General features: G+C 50.8%; 4 protein-coding genes across 4 annotated transcripts; 2 read left to right on the plus strand and 2 right to left on the minus strand.

The window, feature by feature from the left end:
- Positions 1 to 598: 598 nt before the first annotated feature.
- Positions 599 to 4,149, plus strand: BBBOND_0308760 (hypothetical protein, conserved; the record flags this gene model as incomplete). The annotated part of the gene is made up of 5 exons (XM_012913705.1): positions 599 to 3,172; positions 3,216 to 3,484; positions 3,523 to 3,661; positions 3,699 to 3,879; positions 4,082 to 4,149. 5 exons carry the CDS (start codon positions 599 to 601, stop codon positions 4,147 to 4,149), a joined length of 3,231 nt encoding a protein of 1,076 aa, XP_012769159.1.
- Positions 4,150 to 4,917: 768 nt separating this feature from the next.
- BBBOND_0308770 (ATP-BINDING CASSETTE TRANSPORTER, putative) lies at positions 4,918 to 9,561 on the plus strand (the record flags this gene model as incomplete). Its single annotated transcript, XM_012913706.1, has 1 exon — positions 4,918 to 9,561. The coding sequence occupies one exon, from the start codon at positions 4,918 to 4,920 to the stop codon at positions 9,559 to 9,561; it is 4,644 nt and encodes a 1,547-aa protein (XP_012769160.1).
- Positions 9,562 to 10,934: 1,373 nt separating this feature from the next.
- On the minus strand, positions 10,935 to 11,546 carry BBBOND_0308780 (hypothetical protein; the record flags this gene model as incomplete). The annotated part of the gene is made up of 6 exons (XM_012913707.1): positions 10,935 to 10,989; positions 11,040 to 11,058; positions 11,113 to 11,137; positions 11,188 to 11,212; positions 11,322 to 11,408; positions 11,524 to 11,546. The coding sequence occupies 6 exons, from the start codon at positions 11,544 to 11,546 to the stop codon at positions 10,935 to 10,937; spliced, it is 234 nt and encodes a 77-aa protein (XP_012769161.1).
- A 486-nt stretch (positions 11,547 to 12,032) lies between these two features.
- BBBOND_0308790 (hypothetical protein) lies at positions 12,033 to 17,018 on the minus strand (the record flags this gene model as incomplete). The annotated part of the gene is made up of 1 exon (XM_012913708.1): positions 12,033 to 17,018. The coding sequence occupies one exon, from the start codon at positions 17,016 to 17,018 to the stop codon at positions 12,033 to 12,035; it is 4,986 nt and encodes a 1,661-aa protein (XP_012769162.1).
- Positions 17,019 to 17,197: the final 179 nt, after the last annotated feature.

Below are 17,197 nucleotides of genomic sequence, written 5' to 3' on the forward strand. Positions count from 1 at the left end.
GCGCCTTCAAGGCGACCTGGGTTGCGATAAGGTTGCTCGGTCTCCGGTCAACATGGTCAAGCGAGGCATGTCCTCGCCACTGCCGCCGTGCAGCGCCTCCGCAGACGATCAGTGCGAGGAAGGCGCATCCTGAGCATCTCAGCAGCTGAAGTATCAACGACGCCAGCCACATCGGCCACTGTGTTGAGCTAACGGCGGCGGCAGCGTAGGCTGAGGAACGACGCTGCCGCCCAGAGCCATAGCTTCCAACGTGCTGCGAGCTCTACACAACCCCTGCCGTACCTTAGCCCTGTCACGGTGTATTGTGCGAAATATTACGGCTGTCTTCCTCAGCATTACCGGCGTATTTATGCCGCTCTCCCCATAGACACATGTTGAGCGACTGTGAGCCGCTTGAGTTTATTCCATCCGTTGGTTAACCAAGGAATCATTAACACATTACACATTTAATGATACATGTGCTCACATTGGGCTGCTGTGTGCGTATTTGCTGGCATTTTGACGCCGCTCGCAGCAGCGCCTCTGTGGCAAGTTTATGCCCATTGTTTGCTGCTGTAGATGTACAGCACGTACTCATGTGCGATAATATAAACTAGATATGGTGGTGGAACGAGTTTCTACCGCCGAATACCTCGGTAAGTGGCACGTTGATGCTGTCCATGCTCATCGCCATCCAGGCCGAGTGCGGGCCGCAGCGGCGCGCAGGACCTCAGAGAAGCTCTACAAGCGTCTAGTTAAGTATGGGCGCGGATACGAGGTTCGTCCGGAGGAGGATATCCCGGGAAGTCGCGTTCTGCTCGGCGAGTTGCTGCTCGTCAGCTTCGTCGAGCAGTGCAACTCCGGAGGCTCCGCTGAAGACATGATGGAACAGTTCCACAACAAGTGCCTGCACGAGATATCTCAGACGGGCTACCTTCTGTCCTACGCGCAGCCGTACAACCTGCCGCCTCTGATGACGATCCAGAACCTGCGGAGGTTCGGCAGCAGCCACAGCCTGAGTGACCTGTCGCCGTGCTCCCCTCAGGCCACCGGGTCGCCGACTAGCCGCTCTCCCAGCAGGGTGGCGAGTCCAACCGCCCCCCTAAACATAAGCGAGGTCGACGTCGACGCGTCGACGCGCATGACCATAGGGGAGTTTAGGGACAATGAGGCCAACGTAGGCCAGTCGCCACGCAGTGTCGCAGAAAATGACATGAGCGATGCGGCCATGATGGCTGCAACACGTCCCACCGTCCAACGACAAGTAAGCAGCATACCGTTCGGGGCCGAGAGCGCAGAAGTGTTCTACGGCCCGGCGCAATACTCCAAGTCGCCGCAAAGGCTGCTGGAAACAATCGGCCATACATCCGCTCATTTGCGCGTGTGGGACTCCCGAGAGCTCGAGAGTGTTGTTCCACGAAACTGCACTGTGCTTTGGAAGTCGAGAATCGCAACCTTGTTCACCATCGCAGCTTCCTTTTGCGGCGATGGGCATGTCTACACCTGTACCCAGTGCAAGCAGCTGCTGAGGGTCATAAGCTCATCCTTCCCTTGGAGCTTGACCCTGCTTATGCGGTGTATGAAACGCATCGATCACCTGGAGACAGTGTACAGCCAAATGTTCCACCGGCTGGTCCGGCTGTACAGCAAAGGCGACGCGCTGACGGGCACCTATTACGCACATGTGGCAACCGGCATTGCCTACACGGTGGACACTCCAGCGCTGGTCGAAACGGAGCCGAAGACGCTTGTCCATATCCTTGCAGGGTGGCTGGCGGATCGGCGCATTCACAGATTCATCGAGCCCTATCCAAGCATCAAGCTGCACAAGATCCTGCTGGCGGCCATCATGAAGCTGGGCCCCTCAAGTACCACCATGCGTGTCGACCGTGAGCACCTAGAGTTGTTAAGAGGCGCCGTCGTGTCGTTCATGCTGGGCTTTGGGATGCACGTGCTGGAGGACATCTGCAAAGCAGGGCGCATATCATTCGACAAGTACACCACGCAGGGAGTAAGGTACTCGTACCGCCTGAATCTGCGGCTGCGTCAGCTTAGGTGCATGGTGGAGGAGTACGTCAGGGTGGCAGCGCCGTTCGCGCAGAAGGCCAGCGAGGCGAGGATGATCGTCGCGCCCTTCCTGGGCAACCCCGAGCTATACAGGTGGCTGTTGTCGATGAACTTCTCGACATGGTCAAGTGAAGAACAGCGGATGCAGTGCAGGTTGGCAATTGTGGTGCTCTACCTGGTGGCGGTGAACCACCAACATCCGTACGTACGGTCTGAGGACATCAGGTTTTTGAGGAAATTCCACTGCCTACCATGGGCGTCTGCGATCTCCTTCTGCTGCAAGGATCCGGCCATCAACCACATGGTCGCGCCACTGACCAGCGCGCTTGTTCAGTGTCTGGGTGAGGGGGCGGTGCTCAACCTGGTGTCGGGCGACACCGTCGTAAGCATGTTGAACGAAGTTATGATGAAGGTCTCGACAGGGGAGAAGGAGCTCCACGGGTATCGCGAATTGAAGCTGGAATCGATTGTGCCATTGGAGCGCACGACGGTGTACACGCCGTTGCGTATACTGTGGCCAAAAATCATGAGCAAGGTACTCGGTCACACAGTGAGACGCATGTCGCTGCCACCGATGCTCTACTATTCGGTAGCTCACCTGATGCGGATCATATGGGAGCATCACGACCCGCAGGAAGGGGCGAATGCTGCAATCGTCCACGTCAACAACGAGCAGGGGCGGTTCAAAAAGTTTTACAACGAAGCCAGAAAGCAATCATTGGAAGTACATTGGTCGATATGCCATCTCAACATGCTGTACTCAATAGAAAGCACGCTCTTCGACTCGGCGTTCTTGGACAGCATCATATACAACTACGTTGTGGAGCGGGACCCCGCATCCAGCCCAAGGCAGAAAAACGCGCTCATGCTGTTCTGCAATGAGACCAAGGGCGCTGATATGCAGAAACTCTTCTCGTCCAACTATATCGCACTGCACCAAAACCCCATCAACGTGCTGCTGCGCATGCCCAAGAAAGCGGTCCTGAACTCGTTCGCGCTCAGGGCGTTCCCCAATATGCTGCTGCAACTCTTCCACAGCCTCTACAAGTACGTCTGTTACGGGTTATCCAGCTTCAACGTTCACCGGAAAACACAACTGGAGCTCACTCACATAAACGCCCTGCAGGTAGGTCTTGAGCTGCGGGTTCACACCGTATACGTAATTGCAGGAGGCAGCGGCGCTCAACGTGATCCTGGATATGCTGCCAGAAAAACTGACTCGAACAGTTGAAATCAACATCTCAAGCTTCCTGTGGATGCTGAGTTCAAGGGCGACCTTCACCGATGACGTCATCGCATCCAGTGGCCTCCCGCCGAATAAGATTCTGTTATGGCTAAACCTCGGTGTCCCAGAGGAGAGAAGGTTTGAGAAGGTGGCCGAGCGGTTCAACGTGGCGGCGGAAAATCTCCTCAAATCTACCGCCGTGAACCCCAACGGGTGGGTGGTGCCAACTTATGCTATTGACATTGTCGCAGCACGGGGGAGAACATCACCATCATACCTTCTAAGGACGGGCGGACAACGTGTCTAGAGCCGTACAGCGCGGGGGATGTGGCGACCTACCACCTGTACACAGTGCTGCTGCAGGTGATGGAGATGCCGGAGCTTTCAAAGGTGGGTAGCCTGTTGTGTTTTATCTCAACGCTTGTAGACACCGGCAAATATCGCAGAAGATGCCAATGCGCAGCGCTTCGCGTGGGTGATCGACACCTACTGGCGGTGCTTGCAGAAGGCTAACTTGCGCAACTCCGTGCTGGAGTTCATCAAGAGCTCAATATCAATCGTGCTTCGCCTGCACTACCTGTGTCCCTGGATGGTGAACAAGTCTACAGGTGAGTCAGTGCGTGGCTGAAGGAGCGGCTGCATCAGTAAAGAGCAGCGAGGTTATTCGGTTGAGTGCATGTGCGCTACAAACAGCGTTGATTCAGTGTTGCGTATTTTTGAAAGCGATCATATGATGTGCCGCCAACCATGTTGGTTCATGCCATCCACTGAGTGGTGCTTCCTATAGTGTAAGGTGCTGATTGTGCGCAGATCAATTGCAAACATGGATACACACCGACCGCAGCTGCGAGCCGGAGCTGCAAGAGTTCACGAAGTAAGTTTGGCACACAGCACGGAACGACTCGTTGCGTGAACGAATACACATTGATACAGGACGGTCATAAACAGTCTGCGCCAGATATACCACGACATCGCCGAGATGCAGAAGCTAGACGATTTTAACTGATGCTGTAACGTAGCAAGCTCCCACGCAAGTGGGCCGCAGCCGTTTGCTACTGAAGGTCATATAAATTTGTTTGGTGCTTCCTTTTGATTGTTATGTTCATTTGGATACACCCTAGCTAGACTTACGTCGTTAACGCGCCGTACGGCGGCAACCTGCCTAGATCATGCCTGACGGCCAGCCGTATTACACATTCCGACTGTTTCCATAGCAAATGAATAATGGCGCCCATTGCGGGGCGATTGGCGGGTAATAACGCGATTCAACAGTTGTGCAGCAGTGCTACTCACCAGAAGAGCAGTCGATGCAACATCTCCGGCTTTTGGAAATGCTGAAATGTGTAATTGGTTACTTAAACACGCCGCGCATGTACCTGGGAGGTGCTGCGCCATTCGGGTGTCTATAAATCGCGTTGATGGGAGCGAGTGAGACACTCGGTGATGTGCGTTTCAAGAGAGAAAAAAAGCGGCTTCTTGCCGCTCGGTGGATTCCGCCATGATCTACAATGATGTAATAACTTCGGAAATGTAGCGTGATGTCTTGATCCCTAGGAATCATGGGACGAAAATAGCCGATCTTCCAGCACCGAGGCACATCAAGCAATAAACATTGGGATCTCAAGCCTGTGGATATATCAGCCGCAATGGGGACTACTTACGAGACTCGGGATACTGTTGAAATGCAAGTTGACTCCTCGGTCGACTCGTGTCGCACCGGCATATCGCAAAAGGGATGTAAAGCCGACAAGGTACCCACTTACGATGACAAGGGCATATTGAACTTCTTGTTATTGCGATGGGTAGTATACTGGGTGAATAGACTTAAATCCACCTATTTCGAACTGTCGATGCTGCCGCCACTCCCGAAGCCCGACCAGATATCCTACTGGCAGCCCGTCTTTTCCAAGCACATCAGTGATGGGCTGCTTATGTTGGAGGAGGCAAAGGCGCAAGCGGTGTTGCCCATCGGTGAGTCTAAGCCGAAGAAAGAGCATCACCATATACTGATGCGTGCAATTCTATTGACATTCTGGCGGCGCATATTGTTCCTTTCGTTTCTGGCCGTCATTGACAGCGTTCTAAACGTCGGTGTGGCAATGCTTCTAAAGTTTCTGCTTGACATTATGAAAAGGAAGGATCAGCTGCCTTTTAAAGTCGTAGGCATGCTTTTTCTAATCATACTAGTGGAAGTGGTCCATTCGATAGTCCAGCAACATAGGAACTTCTACAACCGTCGAACGGAGATCCTTATGGAGGCAGTTATGTCCATAACTCTGTTCCAGCACGGTTTGTGTCATCGCAAAGATTACTGCGTTGCAGCAGAGAAGCATGGCCAATTAAATGGCTGCAAGGATGCTGTGCATTCCTGCAATACCGAGTACAGCTCATGTTCGCCTAACCCACTGATGTGCCCAGCCAGGAGGCACAAAAACGCGGAACTGCCGCCAAGCATGTATACTTTTCTCTACTTCGATACCTGCCATATGGCATCCCTAACAAATGGCATCGCCACAGTCATCAGGTTCTTGTGCAGCTTAGTGTTCGGGATGCTCATTATACGATCGCAGATTGGCGTCGACATACTATACCCTGGAATAGCCATGCTGGCGCTTACAATTATCATGGTTGCTATCGAGTTTATGAGTGGATACGTGTTGAAGCATTTGCTCACATTCAGGGATGCGAGGTTGGCTAGGATTGGTGAAGTGATTGGGAGTTTAGACGTTATTCAGACATCCGGGATGGAGGATATTGGCTACAATATTGTCAATGATAGCAGGAAGGACGAGATGTGCTTCCTGAAGCTTCGTGTCTTCCTAATGCTCATCAACAGGGCTATAATGAACAGTGTTGGTGTCATTCTGAAACTCATTGTTTTGCTCGAATTTATTAGTGTTGTCAAACGTGCTGCTGATAAGCGTGATTTTGACTTAGCTGCTCCCGTAACATTGCTCTTCGTAGTTGCAAAGATCACCACGTCACTGACGAAGCTACCCACCACGCTCAAGTTTTTGATCGAGATGCTCGCATCATACGGCAGACTCTCGAAGTTTATAGTTGAATGCTCCCCGAATTACTATTTGGACGCCAAAGACACGCCTGCGGGGACTTCCACAGCTTTGCAACTTATGAACAAACCAACAAGCCTCCTGTCGAACAAACATCTTGTGGTATATAAGAACGCCAGCTTCGCATGGTTCCATACGATCGAAGATAGTTTGGAAGAGGTGTCAATAAAAGTGCCCATATTGAATGACCTCAACTTCGAGCTGGAGCGTGGCGATGTGAAGATCATCACCGGCAACCAGGGTTGTGGTAAAACTAGCTTCATCAAAGCGATGCTGGGCGAGATGAGTCTGGTGTCGGGTAGCATGGCGGTTGCTCCGCTGTCGACTGGTATGCCCATTTTCTACACATCGCAGGAGGTGTGGCTGCCGAGCGGTAGCATCCGTTCGATCATCACGTTCGGGTACGCGTTCGACGAGGACATCTACCGTCAGGTGACGTGTGCGGTTGAGCTGGAGTCTGACTTTGCTTCTTGGGAGGACGGGGACATGCGTGTGATCTCCGAGAAGGGCTACTCGCTGAGTGGCGGCCAGCGCGTGAGGCTGAGTCTGGCGCGTGCTCTCTACGCGTACCTGATCTTCAGCAAGGCCAACGAACGCTTGGTCGGCGACCGGTGCTGCTTCTTGGTCTGTCTGGACGAGCCTTTCAACGGGTTGGATCCGGCCGTCGCAGGCACCATATTCAACAACCTCTTCAACAAGGAGACGGGCTTGCTCGTAAGGGACGACGTTGCCGTAGTCATGGCAATGTCAAAAATATACATGGATTTGTTCTCCAATTTGAATATGTTCGACAACGTAGTTCATATGGAACGCTGGGACATTGATAATGGTTCTATGTCCCCGTCCACGCGATGTAACGAGCCGTCTAACGTCGATGTGCCATCCTCTCAGCACAAGGAATGTTTCACAACAGAAGGTGGTTTGAAGCGTGCTTCCACCTTGACTCGTATGCCGCGCAATATTTACCAGGTGTGCGAAAGTGGAGAGTTCTCAACGATGAGTTTGGGGTACATGTCGTGCGTAAAGCAGAACTCCATCACCAAGGCAGCCGATGAAGCACGTGAGCAAAACGAGCGGTGTTCTACTTCATCAGGATATTTGAGGTACTTGGAGGCTGTAGGGTATAAAACAAGCTTTTTCATAATTGCACTGATTGTGGTCAGTATAGTTTTGCAGAAAGCAAACGCCATTTACATTGCGCGTTGGTCAGACACTGTTAGGGACCTTGGAGGATGTGACCATGACGGTAATGCTGATGTGGACGTGATATTTATGGCGCATGAATATGAAAGTTTCTTGGTGAAGTTGTTTTCGTTCTTTTACTTATACTTTTTGTTTGTTGCTTTCCTTCTTATGGTTGTGGGCAGTTTGAGGTGCTCTTCACGGCTCTTTTCGTTCGCATTAAATTCGATTATTCATAAAAATTCCTCGGTTATTACGCTTAAAAGGTCAATTGGGGGTATAATCACGATATTCTCATCCGACTTCATCCACATCGACGAGAAATTCTGCAAACAAGTTAGCAGCACGATTCTGGGATTGATCCGGATAATATTACAAGCCATTACCATGTGTTACACTATACCTTTGGCTTCACCTGTGCCTTGTATTTTAGTTTTGTGTATCTATTTTTATGTCATACGCCGCTATTTTATTCCGGCGAAGAAACTGGAGTGCCTGATGCTAGATGCGACATCGAACATAAATGAGCTGTACGCTAGTACGATTTCAGGATCACCGCTTTACCGCAGTTACCGGAAGGAGGGTCAGTGTATCGAGGCTATTACGACACAGTCGGAGTATTTTTACAGGTCTAAATACCTGAAGCTTGCATTGAACGTATGGGCAGCAGTGGCTGCCAAGATGATGACGTGTTGTGGTGCGGGTATTATGTTCTTCATCCCCATCATATGTCATTATGCATTCGGTATTGATTTGCGTATTGCTCAAATCGGTCTTGGAATATCTCTGACTCTGGGGTTTAACGATTCCCTATCCTTGGTCATATACAACGTCGCAGTCGTTGAGAGACAGATGTGCTCATTGGCGCGTTATACGCGGTATTTCTGCCAAGGCAAATGTACATTCAGGGACATGTTCGAATCAATGAGAGAAACTGTTTTATGTCAATATGGCGGCGCAGGGCATACCGAAAACGACAGAATGCGCCTAGCTGATTTGGAGAAGCGACGAAAAACAGAATATCGCCGCTTGATGTTTAGGAAGTATGTCTCACTGTGGGATCGGCAACTTCACAAATGCACCATAGAATTATTGGATGCTTCCCAATATTTGCCCTCCAATCACATGACCCTCGAACTGGATAATGTTATGGTGCCAGAACCTGCTCAGGAATTCAATGCTAGCACGAATTACATCCTGAAAGGCGTTACTGCGAGCACGCGTGCTGGCGATGTGGTTGGTATAGTGGGCCGTACTGGCGCTGGCAAGAGTACGCTGTTGAGTGTGCTGCAGAACATTGCATCGAAAAGGGAGGGCTCCGTGTTGCTTGACGGTCGGGAGTTGAACAGCATCCCTCGTAAGGTGTTGCGCCACATCATCGGCGTGTTGCCCCAGATGCCTTTTGTGTTCAAGGGGTGGACCCTGCGTCGTTTCCTGGACCCGCGTATGTTGCACTCTGACGAGGAGATCTTGCACGCCCTGGAGTGCTGCGGTTTGTTGGACATGGTCAAATCTCTGCCTGGCACCGATCCGCTGGACGCTGTGTTAGCGCACGAGGACATACGGGTGCAAAGGGGCTACTACGTGATAATTCCCCTGATACGTCTGAAGCGTAGACTCACCTCAACCCGTTCCGATGACGGCGAGGGAGGCGTGTCGGGTGAGCGTCCCGATGGCAACGTGGCGTGCTTCTCGATGAGCCAGTTGCGGTCGCTGTCGTTTGCTCGTCTGGTGCTGTATCGCATGACTTATCGCATTCTGCTGATCGACGAGCCGCCATCCGACAACTGCGCGGGTCACGAGGAGGCGGATCAGGCAGGTGGCAGCCCGTCCGGGGCTGAGGCATCGAGCGACGCGTCAGTGCCCATCTACGACCTGGTGCGGATGTTCTTCAGCCACTGCACGACGTTCATCGTGGCGCACGACAAGAACGTGCTGAGGTCGTGCACGTCGGTCTGGCTGATGCAGAGCGGCACGCTAGTCGAACGCTGCTCCACACAAGAATTCATGGCCAGGGGATTGGAGCAGATCACTTGATCCCGTGACCAGCAGCATGCCGTGTTAATAAACAGAAGTTAATCCTACTTCTCTATTTATTGAATTATCCCTTATGGTGTGTCGTGTATGTGTATGCAGTTTTGTGCTGAAATCTCAAATTGGTGGCCGAGATTACGGGTATCCATGTAGGCGATAGTTAGAAATTTATCAGGGAAGGGGTCGGTCATAAGCATCGTCCCCACAACATGTCACTATTATTACGTGAGTTCATGAGCGGCATGTGGACTATGTGAGACTATACACAAACATGGTACTTACACCGGCTTTGGATAAGACAATGTAAGCACTGGAAGAGTCAACCACGTTATGAGATTTTCTATAGGAGGGCTACATGAGCTAAGGCGGCGTCATCACCACGCTTTTAAGTACGATATCTTGGCAAATTCGTTGGCACATGTTGCAACGATAACAGAATTGGTGACCATTTTGTGATATGGCTGCAGCCTGAGGCGCAACCAGCTGCGCGAAACGCCAAGACATGAAGAATACATGCGCCTGGTAACCTTGATTAATCCCGTTTAATTTGCCAATGGGCAATTGATGATGTCTCGATGTAATTCGTGAACACATAGCTGGGTAGTTCTCTAAGAATAATTACGTGAAATCAATAATGCGATATTAGAGGAGCATTGTGCCTTAAATACATGGGGTTGTGCTACAGGTGCGATTTCACAAATTGTTAAAGTTGATTAAACAGTGCTGAGCAAACCGTTAATCTTGCGGGCGCAAAAAACACGGACCCTGTGGAACGGCCGAATGCGAAAGTAGCTCATGGCGCAGATGACGATGATGACGAGGGCGACGGGGACGATGACGTAAGGGGCGGGGAAGTGGTCACCCAGCTGCTCACGTGATTGCTTATCAACGCTATCATTACTCTGTCTAGAACATTGGATGTCAGCTGCCACTTAGGATATTGTGATTAGCTGCGCAGTAGATACCGCACCCTGTGGAACGGCCGGATGCGGAAGTAGATCATGGCGCAGATGACGACGATGATGAGGGCGACGGGGACGATGATGTAAGGGGCGGGGTTGGAAGCGGTGGTAGGCTGTAGTTCGGCGGTTTGACGATGAGTGCTGCCGACAGAGGAGGAACCGGGGGCAAGGGAAGTGGATGAAGAACCGGAACGCTGTTGACTGAGGGATTCTTGGGAACGGGAAACGCCATAAAGCTTACGTAGACAACAGTTACATGTACAACCGTTGGGTTTACAGTTAACACATCCATTAGAATGGCACACTGCTATATATTTGCGCGGATAAGAAATATCGCGACATCTATCAAAACATCTAGCACATCCCGCACAACACCAGGGACAGCACCTGCAATCATTCTTGGTACATGGCGTTTCACACCGTGTACACTGATCCCCTCTCGACATCTTCCCCTCCCGCACTCCTCAACCTGCAAACATATCGATCACCTAAGCAGCACTCACCAACTGCAACACGTACCACTGCCGCTCCCAGTCCCCTCAACCTGCGAACATCAACCACCTAAGCAGCACTCACCAACTGCAACACGTACCACTGCCGCTCCCAGTCCCCTCAACCTGCGAACATATCAATTACCTAAGCAAACACTCACCAACATAACACGTACCACTGCCGCTCCCACTCCCCTCAACCTGCAAACATATAAATCACTTAAGCAACGCACTCACCAACCACTCATGAACACGCACCTCGGCAAAGCGTAGCCCGTACCATCAACCTACTCAACGATGAACCACGTACCTCAGGCAAGGACACTGATGGTCTCCCACCGGCGCTACGTTAGCAGCAAGGTGACTGCCATCAGCAGCACTGCCAGTAACATCACGACTATGCAGATATAACAGCTGAAATATTACCGAGGTAGAGCAAGTGAACGGTATCCTCGCCGTGGCATGCAGGTCTACCGGCACCTGCTGGGCAGTTAACTCCATCCATTACATACAGTATGACGTTGGAAGTGCCCATTATAATTGTTGTCACATTTGTGTTTTAATGAGCGACCGAGTGATCCACATTGCTCAGTTCATACGTTAGTCATTTACCCTGTTGCCATCAATCTCACATAACTCCGCCGTCCACTGGCCATCACGTCAGAGTGCCGATGGCATTCATCGCCTGGGTCCTCATCAGATCAGTAATCTGTCATCCACAAATCTAACAGGCAGCCCGCTGTATCACACAGTAAAGCGCTTGTCAGCTGCCTATGTTAGTGGCCAACCACCCAGCTTCACAGTGGTACCACCTAAACAAGTCTCACAAGTTACGCATAACTAAACATCCCACACTGAATCACCTTTCAAGTGGACTACATGAACACGTCTATGCGTGAAAGCAGTCACGCTTTTCTCGCACCATGGTGCTGTAGATGACATCCTGACACAACTAGCCACTATCGCTGTAGTGTGATCCAGCACAAGGCAAGTAATGGCTGCATTAATGCGATAACTACTATTAGTAACTAAGTTGGCCAATAGGATCCTCGTCGAAGTAGTCGACGTCTTTGTAAAGTGAAAGCATATTCCGGCCTTTCGTGAGTAGCGCCTTGACGTCGATGACGTGAGACGCCTTGGTGCGAATAAGGTGCGAGCGGATGTGGAGCACGTCCAGGCGATATAGCATCGTGTTGGCGAAGATGAGTAATGCGGTGGACCACAGAGCGACGATGGTGTAGATGAACGGCTCCCGGATGTTGTAGAGGAAATCGTCCATGGCGGAAATAAGATCTGCGATAGGCTTGCCGTTGACAATTTCCTTCAGCCTGCCGATGACGTCTAAACATGTGATTGATGTCTGCGGTCCCACCTCCGGCGGCGTGAACCCGTGTAGGTAGAGGAGGGGCAGCGCAGTGGAACACAAGTAAAGCGATGAACACTTGGCATAATCATGCTTCTTGAGATCATGGTGCAGTTTTTCGAGTGACTCCCGCAGTCTGTCCGGCAGGTACACCGTCCAGCTGAGGTAGGTGTGGGCGAAGCGCTGGGAGTACAGGGCGTACGCCCGGTACGTGATGGGCGAGCAATGTGGATGGCAGTTGTCAGGGTCACTGCCGCAGCCGACCAGTGTGGACAGGGTACGGGGATGGTCAATGTCGTGTTTGGAGTTGTGTTTGGATATGAGAGACTCGGAGCCTCGGATGCCACGGACAGTGCCTAGGTCGGAGTCACCAAGACAGTCCCACTCAGGGCAGTCGGTATGTGACTTAGTGATGGCAGTGCCCAGTGGAGACAATGATTCTGAAGCATATCCGTGCAACTCGATACCGAAATTGTGGAAAAACGAGACGAGCTCCCCGGTCGTCCTTGGCGTCCGCCTGGTGAGGCAGTTGAGGTAGGAGGACAGTGTCAGCAGGGGGTCACTGCCGCCGCAGCTGGGAGTGAGGATGGTGGAAAGGGTACTGCCACTTTGTGATTTATTGGGTAAATCCTCCATCCTAAATCCCATCCTGATCCTGCTCTTGAGGCACAGGTTGCACGGGTCGAAGGGGTGAGTCTTGAAGTCGCAGTCCCAGCCGTCAGTAAGGAACGCATGGAGGGGGGAATTGGTAGGACTGACTTCACTGCCGTAGTTACAATTCTGCCACCCACCGCTTAACTTATCCCGTTTACACTGCGCCTTCAGGAACTCCAACTGGTGGTGGCAGGCGTAGACGTAGTCACGCAGCTGGCAGAGGAGGGCGCAGCAGTCAGGCTCCTCGGAGGACTTAGACTTCACACTTCTTGATGACACGTTTGCCTTCCAGTTAGGTGCGATGGCGGAGAGCACTGAACCCGCAAACATGGCGGTAAGCTGGAGTATGTCGAAGACATCTCCGGGTCTGATGTGAGACCCGTTGACTGGAATTGCAAGTTGTGAAGGGTCACTATGCGGACCACCAAATGCCTTATCAATACATTGTCTGAGAGTGCTATGATGCTTTTCATTCTTAAGCCCCGCCAGCCACTGAAGCATATCCCGGACGGTACGCGGCGCCTGGGAGGGGAATAGACCCGTCTCGGGGATGTCGGTGGAGTCTTCGATTGCTGTCTGTTTCATCCACGGGGCAATGCACATACCGACTGTTTGAGCGTCGTGCGTATACGGATCCACGTACCTGTTTGGGAGAGACTCCGGAGGGTCGATTGGTGGGAAGTCGACAGAGATGGCGGTGGTGGATGGGTAGACAGGTTCAAGTGGCTGGATGGCTGGGGGAGGGGGAGGGTCGTCTACGTCTATGTCATATGAAGAGTCTTGAAGCGTGCGGTCGGGGACACCGATTTGGAGATCTAAATAATTGGGATCGTTTTCATTTTGAGTCGTATCACGGTCTGCGCGCTCGACGAGAACTTCAGGAGGAATGGGCGGTACTCCGTTTGATTCAAAGGGGTCGGTATTCTGGATTTCAAATGACAAATCCATAGGTTTAAACCCCTTTTCATGATCGTCGTCATTGAAACGCTCAACCGTAGTAATCTCGAAGTTATCGTCGTGGACTTCATTAGCCATGCTCATGTTGTTATGTGCGCTCTTTACTGGGTTAACTGTTTGAAACAGTGGATCACTTGTAACGTTGACCGTGGGCTTAGGTGCTGTCTCAATGTCAAAAAATAATTCCGGTGTTCTATTCGCTATCTTAATATCTACTTCACCCCCGCCAAAATACTTCGCACGCTGCACTTTCTTGTCCATCGCCATAAGTTTAGTTCGGCGTTCATCGAATACTTGTTTGCTGGCCTCTAGAGACTTTGCAATGAATGTTCTCTGCCTTATAACGTCTGAGTCATCTGGCACAACGTGTCCTGCCAAACCACCATAATAGTATGTAAATGGGTCTGGAGCAGCTTTAATATCATCGCCGGAGGCATATAAATATTCAGAATAAGAGTGATCCTCAAGATCAACTGTTGGAATTGAACGCGCTTTGCTTGTGATAAAAGGAGATTGATGTTTGGAGGATGTCGGTGGCACAACTGAGATGCCATCCGAGTTAATGGGAGTTCCTGAGAGCATTTGATTGGTGGCTAATGAATACGGTGTTCGATGCATCACATTTTCCTGGTGGGAATATACTGCTTTAGCATGTTGTAACTCGTCTATTTTTGCACGCTGTAGTTCCATATCATGTTTCATCTTATCTAGTGTCTTTATCTGCTCTTGATCGGCATAATATTTATTCCATTGATCCTCTAACTCTTGCCCTTTTTGCTCTTCGTCTAGTTGACTTTTTAGATACGAATGATCTAATTGTTCGTGGCCGTCAAGACTAGGCAGTTTATCAAGTTGTATATTCGGAAATGTCAGATCAGAATTTTGTGCTTCCACGGCGTTGCCCTCCGCAAATATATAGCTTTGAAGACTGTCGTCCGCTTGGCTGTGTGGTCTGCTTCGTGTGCTATGTTCTAAAGGATGCTGGGTACGGTGGTTACTGGATGACGTGTCAGAATTCCGATTGTGCTGTGTGGAAGAATCTTGATTGGGAACACTATTAGATAATGTGGTAGGCGTGTTACTCCATGTTTTATAATATTTATCATATTGATTATAGTTTCCATTTCGGGGACAGTATTTTCCGCCGCCAAATTCAGCGGGCAATGTTATTGGTTTTGAACACCCATATGTGTTCCCTCCGCCACCTGAACCAGACGGCGTGCCAGTGGGCGCCGCAGTATCACCGACTGGACGTTTCGAAGCCTCATGAACACTTTCGTGAGCAGGCTCAGAAGCAGACCCCTGGTCAACCGGGCCCGGACCACTACCGGTACCAGAGGCACCGGATGACTGAGAGCCTACAGGTTGAACACTTGTAGTCGGAGGTTTTGCAGGATGTGAAGAAGCCGCGGGCTCTTGACCTGTAGAACCACCGCCATTTTGACTCCCACTCCCGTCACCCGGCTGACTAGGGGAGCCAGGGCCTGCAGGAGGACCGGGGGCAGGGGCTGGAGGGGGAGCCACTGGTTGGGGTTGAGATGGAGTCTGCTTCTGAACAGGATTTATACCTGGAGATTTCGTAGGCTCGGTACGAGAAGACCCTTGCAGGCCTTTCTCACCTTTAGTCCCAGCCGGTGCTGGAGCTTGTTTAGCAGTGGAACTTGGAGTTTGAGGAGATGTGGCATCAGATGATGTTGCAGGGTTTCGTTCGCTTTGACCATTATTTTGATTTGGAGATAATCCTGCTTTGTTTATTACTGGCTTCGTAGCCTCCGTCTTGGTGGCAACTGGCTTCGCGGCGGCCGGCGTAGCCACTGGGGGCGTGGCGGCTTTTGGAGATGATTGAGGAGACTGTAGTTCAAGTTTTGGACATTGCTCACCTCCCAAAATGTCTTTAAGCGTCGCTAGCCCTTTGTCACCAGAATCGACAAGCGCATTTAAAACACCCGGTAGATTCTTTAATCCGTCACGCCATGTGTGTTTCTCTCGGTTATTCAACACGATGCCATAGGGGTAGAGAGACTCTGGGGAGAAATCCGCAGTACTTTCCTCCAAATCTTCTACGCCCATCTTAATTTCTTCCAGAGCTTCACCGATATCATCCCAATGGTTCTCAAACCACTTCTCGAATGCCCCGGCAAATGCTTCAGGCTTAAGGGCATCAGGGGTAAACGCCCTGCCAGTGGTGGTGAAAGGTTTAGTACTAAAGTCATCCGTATTGCCGAACAATTTATCAAGGAATTGTTTCTGTACTTTGCAATGCGCCACTAATCTTCCCCAGTCAAAACACATACCCTTCTTTTGTAGCTCCGCTTGTAAATTGTTTTTCAGATCGCCACCCTCTTCATGTGTCTCCACATATTCGCAGAAAGCCCAAAGCAACAGCAGAACGTTCCCAGCGTCCTGTTTATGCCAATCATCTTTCTCGAGATTGTTGAAAAGAACACTTGTAAAAACGTCGGGAGTTATTGTCTGCCTTTCAAGCGCATTCATTAGATTGTGAACCAAAAGTTCCCCCTTTATATTGTTCAGCTCACCTTCATCAAATCCTCCGGAAATAATACCATTGTATAAATCATCATTTGCGGTGAGATAAGTCTTGAGCTCATTATCACCGCTTTGATTAAGCTGAAACTTTGCCAGCCTCCCACCTCCCACACTACCATAAATGTAGTCCACATTGTGGCGCAAATATGAAAAGGCCGAGTGCACTTTAGAAAGGCATTCCGAGAATGCCGCAGTGATATCATTCGCACTTTTGCTTCCAAAATTTCCAGGACTGGCGGATCTGCTTATTTGCTTATACAGCAATGACGAGTGGCGGAGGAAATTAGATATGGACAGTTCGAATTGGATGTTGAACGTAGGATTGTTATAATATAGCCCTATACGTGTAGCCAATTTACCGGATACCAGGCGTTGCATACTTCCTCCTTGCCGGCTATTCAACCACTCCAGGAACTGTAGACACTCCTTCAGCGTGCCCAGTGGCACTCCATGTGCCGTGGCTCCAGCAGCGCTTTTCGCTGCCATCCTGCTCACTCAACCACACGCATATATACTTTCATAGGACACCGAGACGTGTCAAAGGAAAGGTGAACTACGAAACGCCTACGTGATCAACGCGCCGATGCGGACACGTGAGTATTGCCATACTCAGACATCGATACGGCAACGTCAAGTGCGCTACGTGAAAACGCTACAGTGAACTG

The sequence above is a fragment of the Babesia bigemina genome (genome assembly GCF_000981445.1).
Source record: "Babesia bigemina genome assembly Bbig001, chromosome : III".
NCBI lineage: Eukaryota > Apicomplexa > Aconoidasida > Piroplasmida > Babesiidae > Babesia > Babesia bigemina.